Below are 14,307 nucleotides of genomic sequence, written 5' to 3'. Positions count from 1 at the left end.
AATGATAAATAATAATGATGAAAATCATAAAAAGATAAGAAGAATGAGATAATAATAATTCATTTATATAACACTGTTTGCAAAGTACTTTTCCCTAACTTATGAAGGACAGTTGCTCACTATAAGCAGAAAAAAAGAGAAAGATAATGACAAGAGTGAATAGAGAACAGGACTAAGTAGTACAAAGATCTAGGTTCAAGTTTTGCCTCTGACATTTATCACTGTGGCTCAGACAACACTTAAAAATTTGCTAAAAATGGTATTGGGTCACCAAAGTACATGAACATTATTTGTACATAATTTGAGAATATTACAATGAGAATGTAGCCCTTAAATCTTATTGAATGGTTTTCATGTATAGTTAAAAATAATAATATTGGGTTTTTAAGATTGAGGAGTTGTACACTATAGAAAAAAAGTGAAATATCTGTTTAGATTCTCCTTGGTCCAGTGGTACAGACAGCCAGATTGCACAAGGGTTAGAACACTAGACTTGAAGTTAGAAAGACTTGTCTTCCTGAGTTCAACTTTTTCTTTGGATACTTACTAGCTTTGTGAACTTAGGCAAGTCACTTACCCCTTTTTGGCTCAGTTCTTTATTTACAAAATTAGCTGGAGGAGGAAATGGAAAATCACTACAATATATTTGCCAAAGAAACCTCAAATAGTGTCATGAAGAATAGGATATGACTGAAACAACTTAATAAAAGAGTAGAAGAAGAGTGGAAACTGGGATAATATATCACTCAATGAACATGAAGTACATGATTCTTAGTCAATCTTCTCTAAAATGTCTTTGGGATAAGCCAGAATTGAGGTGGGAAAAGGAAAAATTTTTGGAGACCTCTTCTTACCTTGAAAGTCCAGGAAAGTTTTCATTTATTGAATAACTTGAATCATGCTTCTTTCTTCTTGATGTATTAACTAATTGCTAGTACCTAGAAATGAATCTTTTTTGCAGGCATTCTTGGAAGGAACTGTTTTTTTTTAAATCAAGCTATTTTTCTGCACATCAATCTAGCTGCCATTTTGAATGTCATCCCATTTGACATGAAGCATATTGATTAATTCATCTTAACAAAAAGGAGGTGAAGAAGAGGGAATTAAATACAATTAGCCAAGAGGTTAAAGGGAACAGTGGTACCTTTCTTTTGGCTTTGAGCTGCTCGTGGTATCTGTCTGATGTATCACCTGGGATCTCTCCTCCCCAGAGGGTAATTCCCACAATGGTGTAGGTGATGCCCATGACCAGTAATGGGAAGCAATACACCAGAACAGTCACAATAATATGGTACCTGCAATGCAAAAGACAGAGGTTTTAAGAGCATCCTAGGAAAAGACACAGGTTTAATTGACTCTGGTTATGAATCTTTTCAGAAAAACTTCAAAAAAAGTTATGCCCTTATTCTCTGAATGTTCTTTTTATGTTTAAAACCAAAATAAAACACACACACACACACACACACACACACAAATACCAAGTTTGAACTGTTTTATTGTTTTGACTGAGTCATTTTTCTGTCATGTCTGATGCTTTAATAACCCCATTTGGGATTTTCTTGACATGGATCCTGGAGTGGTTTGTCATTTCTTTCTCCAACTAATTTTACAGATGAGGAATAAGAGACATATAAGGTTATTGCCCAGGGTCACACAGTTAATATGTGTCTGAGGCCATACTTGAACTCATGAAGAGGAGGCTTCTTGATTCCAATCCCAAGGCTCTATCCACTGCAACACTTAACAGTGTAGGGTAATGAAAGGAAGCTGACAAACTGTCCTATTGGCTGTTCCCTTTGGAATTCTATCTCCCACTTCCATGCCTTGTTCAGAACATACATAGAACTCAATTGTTCTTGTTTCTTTCTCCCAGCATCCATCAAATTTTAGCATGTGTCATCTTGTACAAACTGATCCCCAGGGGCAGCTAGGTGATACAATAGAGTACTGGTCTTGAAGTCCAGAGAACCTTGAGTTCAAATTTGGCTTCAGACACTTAATTATTACTTAAGGCAAAACAAACAAACTGATCCCCTACTTGCTCCTGCCTTCTCACTAGAAGAAACTTTCTGTTTTATCGTTCCTTGCATGTGGTGTCTCCTTTTCTTAAGGGTAAAGCTTGTTTCATTTTTGTGTTTGTATTCTCAGTGATTAAAATATAATAAATACTGAATGAAAATAAGTCCTACAGAACTAGATGAACAAATTAATACAATTAATTGTTACCCAGTTTGTGCAACACAAAAGAAACTAATTTGCTGTTACATTTCCTTTTTGAAGTGGGTTGAAACTTTTGAGTTTTCTGCCAGATATATCAAAAGAGATATTGTAAATAAGTTCTTAAATATAAATAATATAATATATAAATTTATCTTATAAATATATATTTCTGAATATATATTATAAATAGGATCAGATAGTATAAATAGAACAAATAGTCTTCATTTTCTATGAGCTGAAAAAATTTTGAATTAATAACTTATACTCCTTGTTAAAATCAGAGGAAAACTGACTTGTCTTTTAGCAGTCTACTGACCTACATTCTTAAATTGTTGGGGCACATACACCTGTATTCTAATAAAGGAAATGGGGAAGAATGAATAATTTTTTAAAACAATAGAAAAAATTCACAGCAATTAAAAACTAAATGAAGGTACATGGATAATTCCTAACTTAAGAGAAAATCTTGGTCTCTTAGCCACAGCTGCCATCTTTCAAATTTCATTTGCAACTCAAAACTTTTCCAGATGGTAGATGAGCTTGGTGGGAGAAAACTTAATCTGTTAGCTTCTATTTTCTTATTAGGTTATACATATATAGGTTGAGGATTACCTGATAGACCTATTATGGACAGTGCCATTCACATCCAGAAAAAGAAAACCAAACCAAACCAAACCAAAAATTCCCAAGAAACTACAGAATCTGAATGAATAACATGTTTGCTTTTTAAAAGTTTCTCTTCCCCCTGGGGATCAGTTTGTAGAAGATGACACATGCTAAAATTTGATGGATGCTGGGAGAAAGAAGCAAGAACAATTGAGTTCTATGTATGTTCTGAACAAGGCATGGTAGGTGGTACAGTAGATAGAGAACCAACCCTGGAGTTTGGAGGACCTGAGTTCAAATTCTATTTCAAACACTTAATTACCTGTGTGACCTTGTGCAAATTACTTAACTGCACTGCCTTGCAAAAACAAAAACAAAAAAATATTAAATTTTAAAAAATTAATGTAGGGATTTTTAAAAAAAGTTTCCCTTAAGTTTTTATTTTCTATTCCATGCTTTTCTTTCTTTTCTTTTAGTCCCAATTCCTCAAACAGAAAATAACTAATATGTAAACACATTAAACACAAATGTACATTTACAATGTTCATTAGACTGTTCATCACTGAAGGGAATGGGTGAGAAGGGAGGGTGGAAGAAAATTGTGTAGATGAATGCTGAAAAACTTTTAGAGCATATAATTGCAAAAATAAAATAATACCTCAATTAAAAATAAATAAATAAAAATAGAATTGACCAAATTAAAAAAAAAATTGAATTCCAAAATCTCTCTTTCTCCCTTCTTCCTCTTCCCCTCATTAAGAAGGAAAGAAATTTGGTATAGATTATACATATGTAGCCATACAAAATTTATTTCCATATTAGTCATGTGAAAGAAAAATCAGACAGCCCACAAATGCCAAGAAAAATTAAAATAAATATATTCAGTTTACAGGATGATTGTAAATAAAAGACAATTATAGTTGAAAATTTTCTTATTTCAAAAGGAAAAAGTCACTTTCATAGAGAAAATACTGGGGGCAACTAGGCGGTACAGTGGATAGAGCACCAGCCTTAGAATCAGAAGGACCTGAGTTCAAATCTGATCTCAGATACTTAATAATTACCTTGGCGAAGTCACTTAACCCCATTGCCTTGAAGAAAACAAAAAAAAAAAGAAAGAAAAGAAAGGAAAGGGGCGGCTAGGTGGCACAATGGATAAAGCACCGGCCCTGGAGTCAGGAGTACCTGGGTTCAAATCCAGTCTCAGACACTTAATAATAACCTAACTGTGTGGCCTTGGGCAAGCTACTTAACCCCATTTGCCTTGCAAAAACCTAAAAAAAGAAAAAAGAAAAAAGAAAATACTGAAATTCTAGTTGAAATTAAGTGATATAGAAATAAATATTATATGTATATTTAATCATATACAACATTTAATTTTACAATAGAAACAGTAAAGATAAATAATGATACAAAATAAAACATCTATCAAATATTCCCATATCTTCATTCAGATTTCCTTATAGGTTCAGACATAGTATTAACCCAAAGCTGAGATTTCCAAGAAATGTATATTTGAATGTTTTCATTTCCCTCATCATTCAATGAAACATATTGTAAAAAATTCAGGTCCTTATAAAAAAATGTTTTCCCTTTTTGATTTTATTAAATATATCTTTCTTGAAGGGGCAGAGCCAAGATGGCGACAAAAGAGCAACATCTCTTAGGCACTCTCTCATAAAACTTCCAAACTAAGGACTCTAACTAAACTTTCCAGAGAGACAGAACCCACAGAGGGACCCAGGGAGGCAGTTCTCCTACTCAAGGTAACCCAGAAAAGAGCAGAAAGGCTCTGCTCCCCAGGGTTGGAGGGGTGGCCTGCCAGAGGGGTGGCCCACCAGAGTGAAAGGACTTCAGCCTCCTGGAGGAAACCCCAGGGTGCTGGGAGCTGCGGCTCACAGCAGCGGGGGAGTCTCCTGAGCTACTCCCCAGGGAGCACCAGGCACAAAGTGGGGGAACAGCTGGGGGACCTCTGCCAGAGCAAGTATGTGAAGCCCAGTGCTCAGGGCACACAGCTAGCAATGTGGTCTTTCTGCAGCCCAGATCCAGGAAACAGAAGTAGGCGGAGCCAATAAGCAGGAGCCCCCAGGGCATGAGCCCATTGAACCTAGGGAGGGAGTGAAGAGAGACTGCCAAACTCTGTCCTCTACCCCTGGAACAGGACACTGGGGTTCTGACCACATTCAGATCCTGATCACAGTCTAGGCCCCCTCCATATAAAAGCAGGACCCCTTCCACCTTAGCCATGGGGCAGAGGGGGGGGCATATGGTCACTCACAGACCAGGAGGGAGGAAAGAGCCTCACACACTGAGACCCTTGTGGGAGTGTCCCAAAAGCTCAGGAAGCACCCCAAACAGGCTCAGGCTGTGAAAATGAGCAAGCAGAGAAACAAGAGGAAGACCACTGAGAAATATTTTCATATGAGCCCAAGAAGGATCAAAATACTCAGTCTGAAGAAGAGGAAGCACAAGCTCCTCCATCTAAAGATTCCAAGAAAAACAGAAATTGGGCTCAGGCTATGACAGAGCTCAAAAAAGTCTTTGAAAATCAAATGAAGGAGTTAGAAGAAAAACTGGGAAAAGAAAGGAGAGAGATGCAGGAAAAACATGAAAATGAAGTCAGCAGCCTAGTCAAGGAAATCCAAAAAAATGCTGAAGAAAATAGCATGCTAAAAACCAGCTTAGGTCAAATGGATAAAACAGTTCAAAAAGTTATGGAGGAGAAGAATGCTTTAAAAAGCAAAATTGGACAGATGGAAAAAAGAGATAAGAAAACTCTCTGAGGTGAACAAATCCTTCAGACAAAGAATAGAACTCAGGGAGATTGATGAAATTACCAGAAATCAGGAATCAATACTTCAAAACCCCAAAAATGAAAAATTAGAAGAAAATGTGAAACATCTCATTGAAAAAACAACTGATATGGAAAACAGACTTAGGAAAGATAATTTGAAAATTATTGGAATACCTGAAAGTTATGATCAGGAAAAGAGCCTTGACATCATTTTCAAAGAATTACTACAGGAAAATTGCCCTGATATTCTAGAGGCAGAGGGCAAAATAGAAATGCAGAGAATCCACTGATCCCCCCGAGAAAGAGGTCCCAAAAAACCAACCCCTAGGAATATTATAGCCAAGTTCCAGAACTCCCAAGTCAAAGAGAAAATATTACAAGCAGCCAGAAGGACACAGTTCAAATATCATGGAGCTGCAGTCAGGATCACACAGGACTTAGCAGCAACAACATTGGAAGTTTGTAGGGCTTGGAATATAATATACCGGAAGGCAAAAGAGCTTAGAATGCAGCCAAGAATGAACTACCCAGCAAGGCTGAATGTCCTCTTCCAGGGAAAAAGATGGACTTTCAATGAACCAGGGGAATTTCAAATATTCCTTTTGGAATGGCCAGAGCTGAACAGAAGGTTTGATCTTCAGATACAGGACTCAGGTGAAGCATGGAGATTGGAGGAGAGGGGGGAAATATCAGGGACTTAATGAGGATGAACTGCATGTATTCCTGCATAGAAAAATGACACTGATAATACTCATATGAACCTTCTCAGTTAATAGAGTAGGTAGAGGGAGCTTTTATAGTTGAAGCACAGGAGAAAGCCGAATTTGAAGATCAAATATGGTGCAAAAATGGAGTCAATAGAAAAAAGGGAAATGTAATGGGAGAAAGAAAAAGGAGAGGGGGAATAGGCCAAGATATCTCATATAAGTTTTTTTCTTTATTACAATGAGCTATTGCAGTGATATGGAAGGGGGGAAGGTGAGGGGGAATGAGGGAATCTTCGCTCTCATCAGAGGTGGTTAGGAGAGGAAACAGAATATATACTCAATGGGGTATAGGCATCTGGAGTAAGAAGCGGGGCATAGGGGGAAGGGGGGTGATGTGAGTGATGGAGGAGAGGATGGACCAGAGGATGGACCATAGGGGGATAATGGTCAGATATGACACATTTTCTTTTTTACTTCTTGCAAGGGGCTGGGATTGGATGGCCTGTCCAGGACTATAGGGCCAGGTGGATGCTGGGCCTAAGGGGTGGTATGGGGGCTCGGGGCCTCTTGGCTGCAGGACCAGGGATCTGTCTGCTGCACCACTCAGCTACCCTACAGCAGAGTCAGAGTGAAAGAGAAAGAAAATATAGTACATGTTAGTAGAGAAATACAAAAGGAGGTAGTCGCGATCAGCAATGGCAACATTGGAAAAATATGGAAGTAACTTTTGTGATGGACTTACCATAAAGAATGTGATTCACCCACAACAGAGTTGTTGGTATTGGAACAAAGACTGAAGCACATTTTTTGTTATTATTATTTGGAGGGGTTGCAGGGCAAATGGGGCTGGGTGGCCTGCCTGGAGCTGCATAGCAGGGTGATCTTTGGGTGTCTTGAGGCCGGATTTGGACGGGTACTCCTGACTCAAGGGCCAATGCTCTGTCTGCCACCCATCCACCCCTACTATTATTACTAGTTTATTTTTTTGGGGGGGGTCTTTTTTTCTTTTTTTTGGTTTTGGAAGGGCATTGGGGTTGGGGTGGCTTGCATGACACAAGGCTGGGTGATTGTTGGGTGTATGGGGCCGGATATGGGCTCAGGTACTCCTGGCTCCAGGGCTGGGGCTCTGTCCATTGTGCCACCTGGCCATACTTACAATTATTACTATTATTTTTTTAATTTTAATTTTAGTTTTTTCTCTCCCCTTTACTTTATCGCTCAAGCGAGTCTATATTTTGTGTGGGGAGGGGTATTCTGTTTATTCTTGAACAAGAATATTTTATTAATATATAAAAACATTATTTGTACAAACAAAGAGAATAAATAAATATAAAATAAAGAAAAACAAAAAAGTTAATTAAAATTAAAAAGAAATTAAATAATAAAAAATAAATATATTTATCTTAAATATACATCAAAAATTTGATAAAACAGTAGAGAAACACAAAGTCTGTCCTAATAGTCCATGATCTTTTATGGCTCTTTCCCACTATACTGTTTATAAGAAAGACAGAAAATAAAATTAACTCACGTAAAATTCTGTTTTGGACCTTTTGGCCATTGTACATAGCAAAGTGTTCGGCCAGGCATCACATTCGTTTTGGAGTAAAGACACTGTGGAAAGGCAAGAAGGAAAGCCAGAATCCAAATACTTCCAATGACGACTTTTGTAGCAGTTGCAGATAGTCTGGGTTTCAGAGGATGTATAATGGCCACATACCTATTTTGAAAACAAAGCAACAATCCAAATTCTTGTTAGGAGAAGTTTTATTTATAAAAATTCAAGGCTCATGACTAAGTATCTCTCTGTTATGAAAAGCAATATGAAATTGGTAAACACTTTTAAAAACAATTATTTTACTTGGAACTTTAGAAACAAAATAAGCATTTTCATAACATAGTAGAATAAAAAAAGATTATATGTAGAATTGAAAATTTATTATAACAGCTTGCTATTCTTTTAAACTATATAATAAAATTATCAAATAACTTTTATTTTCCCTTTTTCTTCCCTCTCTTCCCTCCACTTCACCTCCAAAGATGGTGGCTACTTTCTTTCTGATGAGCATAGAAACTGAAACTTGTTTCATTTTTTTCCTAGTGCTAATTTTTCATCTCCCTTTAGGAAGCCTAATGGTCTTCCACTCTCTAGAAATTCACTATAAGCAGCCAGATGGAGTAATAAAAGAAGCACTGGGTCTTGAGGCAGGAAAATTTGAGTATTGAGTATTATATCTGACCCCAGATATTTACTTTCGTGTGATTCTGGAAAAGTCACTTAACCTCTGTCTGCCTCAATGTCCTCAATTATAAAGAGGGGATAATGCTAGCACTCGCCTCCCAGGGTCATTTTTTTTTTTTTAGTTTTTGCAAGGCATTGAGGTTAAGTCCAGGGTTATTTTGTAGATGAAATGAGATAATATTTGTAAAGTACTTAGCCTAAGCTAAGCAGTTCACCACCCTCAGCCTAAGTGAGAATTATAGACTTTTACCAACACAATAGGCTTAAATAAACTTTAATTACATCATTCTCTCTTCGAACAGAATTCCTCACTCTCCAAACAAATGCTGCCAAAATGGTTTCAAAGTCACTGGCATTTCTTTCATAGATATAGATTTTAATAAATGCTAAATTCAGCTTTGTGATATCCATAAAGAGATTCAATTTTCTTTTAGCTTGTTCTCATCCTTATCTTAAATATTACTTTTACAAATGCCAAATGGGCAATACTACTAATAGGTCTGTATCCCAAAGAGATCAAAAAAAGGGGGAAAAAGACCCACATGTACAAGGATATTTATAGAAGTTCTTTTTATGATGGCAAATAATTGGAAATTGAGGGAATGCCCTTCGACTAGGGAATGGTTGAACATGTTATAGCATATGAATATAATGGAATACAATTGCTCTATAAGCAACAATGAGCAGGCATATTTTAGAAAATCTTAGAAAGACTTGCATGAATTGATGTTGAGTGATGTGAGCAGAACCAGAGAACATTGTATACCCTAACAGCAACACTGCGTGATAATCAGCTCTGATGGACTTTGTTCTTCTTAGCAATACAGTGATCAAAGACAATTCTAAAAGACCTCAGATAGAAAATGCCATCTACATCCAGAGAAAGAATTGTGAAATCTGAATGGAGATCACAGCATATAGTTTTTGCCTTTTTAATTTTTTAATTTTTGCTTTTCTCTAACTCATGATTTTTCCCATTTTGTTCTGATTCTTCTTTCACAGGGTGACTAATATGGAAACACTCCTCCCCATTCCATGGAAGCAATTTGGTATAAATTGTACATGTGTAATCATATTTAACATATTTCCATATTAGTCATGTTGTGAAAAAAATTAGAACTAAGTAGGAAAAGCCATAAGAAAGAAAGATAAGATATAGAGGAAATTTTAAAAAGTGAACAAAGTAAAATTTAAAATTGTCTTTTTGAGGGGCAGCTAGATTATAGAGTAGATAGAGTCCTGTACTGGACTCTGGACCTGAGTTTAAATCCAGCTTCAGACATTTATTTGCTGTGTGACCTTGGGTAAGTTACTTAATTCCTGTCTATCTCAGTTTCCTCATCTGTGAAAATGAGGATGAGAATCGTGTCTACTTCTCAGGGTGGCTGTGAGGATCAAAAGAGAAAGTAATTATAAAACACTTGTCCTAATATCTGGTATGTAGTAAATATTGCATGAATCAGTTTATTATTATTATTATTATCATTATTATTATTGTTGTTGTTAACTATTATGTCTTATCTCTCTGAAATTTCTTTGCTTTTCTGGATCATTGTACTCAGTCATTTTTTCTGTCTTCCTCTCTTGCTACCATTATTGTCAATTTTAGCTTACTCAATGCATTTACTTTTTATATCTCTGGGCACCTTGTAGGTGAGATTACTGTAATATGCTTCCTTTGGTTGTTTGCCATTTCTTCTCTGAAGTCAGGATGCATTTGCAGATGCTTGTTTGGTATGGTTAACCAGGGAGAGCAAATTTGCTTGCATTATTGGGGCCTGATTCTTTTCCCATTTGCTTCTGACTCCTGTACAAAATGTTTTAATCTGTGAAGCCCAATGTAGAATGAAGCCTGGTGATACCCTTTTTTATCATAAAGATTAGTGACTGCTTCTGTAGCTACCCATGGCCCATGAAATTTGAATCATCAGATTTGACATGAAAGATTTCTTTTGGCCTTCATTTAACAACTGAAAAATAAACTGTCTTTTTCTATCTCTTAGGACAAAAATTGTTGTCTGTATTTTCCAGATCTCTTGACCTCTAAACTATGATGAATCAATTAACTTTTTAAGCCATAAACTGAACCCAAATATGGTTTTTTGACCTTCAATCAAAACTAAATTTTGCTTCTTTTTTAAAAAAGGTTCAAAATTCAAACCAGATTTAGATATTTCCTAAAATTACTGAATCTAAACAAAGAAACCTCTAATAACCTCGAAACAGAAATGAAATGAAACTGATCACTCTCTAACAATTTTACCAAATCCATTTTTTCAGAAATGTAAAAAAGGAGATAGCATCAAATTCTTGTGAAATTATAATAGAATCTGCATATGCCCTTGTAATGGAATTAACTTGCACAAGTACTTTAAATTAAGCCATGAAACTGAGAGCAGGAGCAACCTCAAAGAGGAAACTTAAATTTTAATTAGCAATAGTAATTCTAGGGGAGGAGGGGCCAAGATGGCGTAGAGAAGACAGGCACAGTTCTAAAGTCTCCTGATCTCTTCCCCATCTATCACATGAAACAAACCTCTTAAAAGAAATCCGAACCAGGAAACCCAGAAAGAAAAGCCAGGAGAGGAAAATCTACCTCAGGATTCGTCTCCCGCAGCAGCCTTGGCTGAGTACCAGCAGGCCCAGGTGTGTGAGCAAAAGAACCAGCCCAGCTGAGGAATCACCTCAGGCCAGGGTAAAGCCCACCATTGATTGAAGGCAAAAGAATTCAATAGCTCCAATTCCCTCCCTCAAGCAAAGGGAGAAGGCCTCGAAACCAAGGTCACAGACACCCCAGAGAGGGCAACCAGCTCCTCCTACTGGCCAGCCAGAGAAACTGCACTCAGTAAAACCTTTAGAGATCCCAAGCCCAGGTGAACCAGCCCCATTCAACTCAAGGTCTTAGCATAATGAAGAAGGGTCAGCGGAAAGGTGGATCCATAGAAAAATTCCTGGAAGGGAAAGACCCCAACCCAGAGAGACCTGGAACCTCTGAGGAGAATACAATCTGGTCTCCAGCACAGAAAAACTTCCTTGAAGAAATAAGGAAGGAGTTTAAAAATCAACTGGAAAATTTGGGGGAGACAATTAATACCTTGCAAAATGAGAATAATTCTCTCAGATCCTCAAATGAGAAAATGCAAAAAGAAATTAATTCTCTCAAAACCTCAATTGGTCAAATGGAAAGCTCTTTCAAAAGTAGAATCGACCAATTGGAAAAGGTTAATGAAGAAAACTCCTCCCCCCAAAAAATAATGGAGTCTACAGAAACTAATGACTCCACGAGACAGCAAGAGTCAGTTAAACAAAATCAAAAAATAGAAAAAATAGAAGCAAATGTGAAATACCTCATCAACAAAACCACTGACCTCGAGAATAGATCGAGGAGGGGGAACCTGAAAATTATAGGACTTCCTGAAAACACTGAAGAGAAAAAAAGCCTGGACTTAATATTACAGGATCTAGTGATGGAAAACTGCCCTGACATCATGGAATCGGAGGGCAAAGTAGTTATTGAAAGAGTACATTGATCCCCACCAGAAAAAGATCCTAAAAGGAAAACACCAAGGAATGTTGTGGCCAAACTCCAGAACTATCAGATAAAAGAGAAAATCCTGCAAGCAGCCAGAAAGAAACAATTTAAATATCAAGGAGCCACAGTAAGGATCACGCAGGACCTGGCTGCATCAACTTTAAGGGATCGAAGGGCCTGGAATGAGATATTTCGAAGAGCACGAAAGCTTGGAATGCAGCCAAGGATCTACTTTCCTGCAAAGCTGAGCCTTCTCTTCCAGGGAAAAAGATGGACATTTAATGAAATGGAAGAATTCCAAAAATTTCTGATGAAAAGACCAGAACTAAACAGAAAATTTGGATATCAAACAGGAGGTTCAAGAGACACATGAAAAGGTAAAAAAAGGGGGGGGGGCGGTAGAAGGAAAAAAATGCAATCCAGCAAGTTGAAACTGGCTATATCCCAGCATGGGGGGGGGTAGAGACTCTCATAAATCCTGAGAATCCTGAGAAATGTGACTCTAACAGAGAGAATATATCTAGCCAGAAATGCTGGACATCCATGACCTATCCAGGAGACTGATATCTAATGGGATGTAACTGGCTTTAACTCCACCAGGGAGAAAGACTCTAATAACTCTCAGGAATTTGGACTCTATTCAACAGAATATACTGAACTAGAAGGGTCAGACACTCAGAATTTTCTATGACTTAGATAGAATGATCTAAAAAAAATACACTACCTCCCCAAAAAGGGGGACAGGAAAGAGACAGGAGGAGGGAGGGGATTGAATGGGACAAATCTCATTATACTAAGAGGTACAAAAAACCTATGGTAATAGAGGGGAAGAAGGGAGTAGAGGAGAAACAACTGAATCTTCTCATCAGACTTGGCTTAAGTCAACCTACACATACTCAGTTAACTTATAAAACATCTAACCTTTCAAGAAGTAAAAGGGGAAAAGGGGAGGGGGGGACAGAGAAAGGGAAGGGGAGTGGAGGAAATAAGGGGAAATAACAAAAGGAAGGGAAGGGAAAAGGGAAAGGGGAAAGAAGGGGGAGGGAGTGATATAGGAGGGCAAACACACTGAAGGGGGTGGTATTCAAAAACAAAATACTGGAGAATATGGATAAAAGGGGCGTAAAGGGGGAAAAATACAAACAGAGGGAAGATAGCACAGAAGGCAATAAAGAATTAGTAATCATAACCTTAAATGTGAATGGGATGAACTCTCCCTTAAAACGTAAGCAAATAGCAGAGTGGATTAAAAACCAGAATCCTACAATATGCTGCTTACAAGAGACTCATTTGAAGCAGAGAGATACATATAGAGTAAAGGTAAAAGGTTGGAGTAAAATATATTTTGCTTCAGCTGAAGTAAAAAAAGCAGGGGTAGCAATCCTTATCTCAGACAAAGCAGCAGCAAAAATAAATAGCGTTAAAAGAGATAAGGAAGGAAACTTTATCGTCCTAAAAGGTATCATAGATAATAAAGTCATTTCAATATTGAATATATATGCACCCAGTGGGACAGCACCCAAATTCTTAGAGGAGAAGCTGAAAGAATTACAGGAAGACATAGACAGCAAAACTCTACTAGTAGGAGACCTCAACCTCCCGCTATCAGATCTAGATAAATCAAATCATAAAACAAACAAGAAATAAATTAGGGAGGTAAATAAATTGTTAGAAAAATTAGATATGGTAGACTTATGGCGGAAACTGAATGGGGATAGGAAGGAATATACCTATTTCTCTGCAGTACATGGAACTTATACAAAAATTGACCATGTACTAGGACATAAAAACCTAATGATCAACTGCAGAAAGGCAGAAATAGTGAATACATCTTTCTCAGATCACAATGCAATAAAAGTCATATGCAATACTGGGCCAAGGAGATATAGACCCAGAGCAAATTGGAAACTGACTAACCTCATATTAAAAAATGAGTGGACCAAAAAACAAATTATAGAAAGAATTGACCATTTTATCCTAGATAATGATAATAATGAAACAACATACCAAAACCTATGGGATTCATTCAAAGCAACTCTCAGGGGATATATTATAGCTCTAAATGCTTATATGAATAAATTGGAGAAAGAGGAAATCAATGAACTAAACATGCAACTAAAAAAATTAGAGAAAGAACAAATCAAAAATCCCCAATCAAATACCAAATTAGAAATTTTAAAAATCAAAGGAGAAATTAATAAAGTTG

At 37.0% G+C, this 14,307-nt stretch overlaps 1 protein-coding gene across 1 annotated transcript in view; it reads right to left on the bottom strand.

The window, feature by feature from the left end:
* The window catches only part of TACR3 (tachykinin receptor 3), a 97,766-nt gene that overhangs the window by 51,081 nt on the left and 32,378 nt on the right, over window positions 1–14,307 (bottom strand). The window contains exons 2-3 of the mRNA XM_074228769.1: window positions 7,859–8,047; window positions 1,145–1,295 (exon numbers count right to left, since the gene is read on the bottom strand). Of these exons, the coding sequence (XP_074084870.1) occupies window positions 1,145–1,295; window positions 7,859–8,047 (340 nt within the window). The remainder of the gene's footprint in view (window positions 1–1,144; window positions 1,296–7,858; window positions 8,048–14,307) is intronic.

The sequence above is a fragment of the Macrotis lagotis genome, chromosome 3 (assembly GCF_037893015.1).
Source record: "Macrotis lagotis isolate mMagLag1 chromosome 3, bilby.v1.9.chrom.fasta, whole genome shotgun sequence".
Classification (NCBI taxonomy): Eukaryota; Metazoa; Chordata; class Mammalia; order Peramelemorphia; family Peramelidae; genus Macrotis; species Macrotis lagotis.
This window is presented reverse-complemented; position numbering and strand designations above follow the sequence as displayed.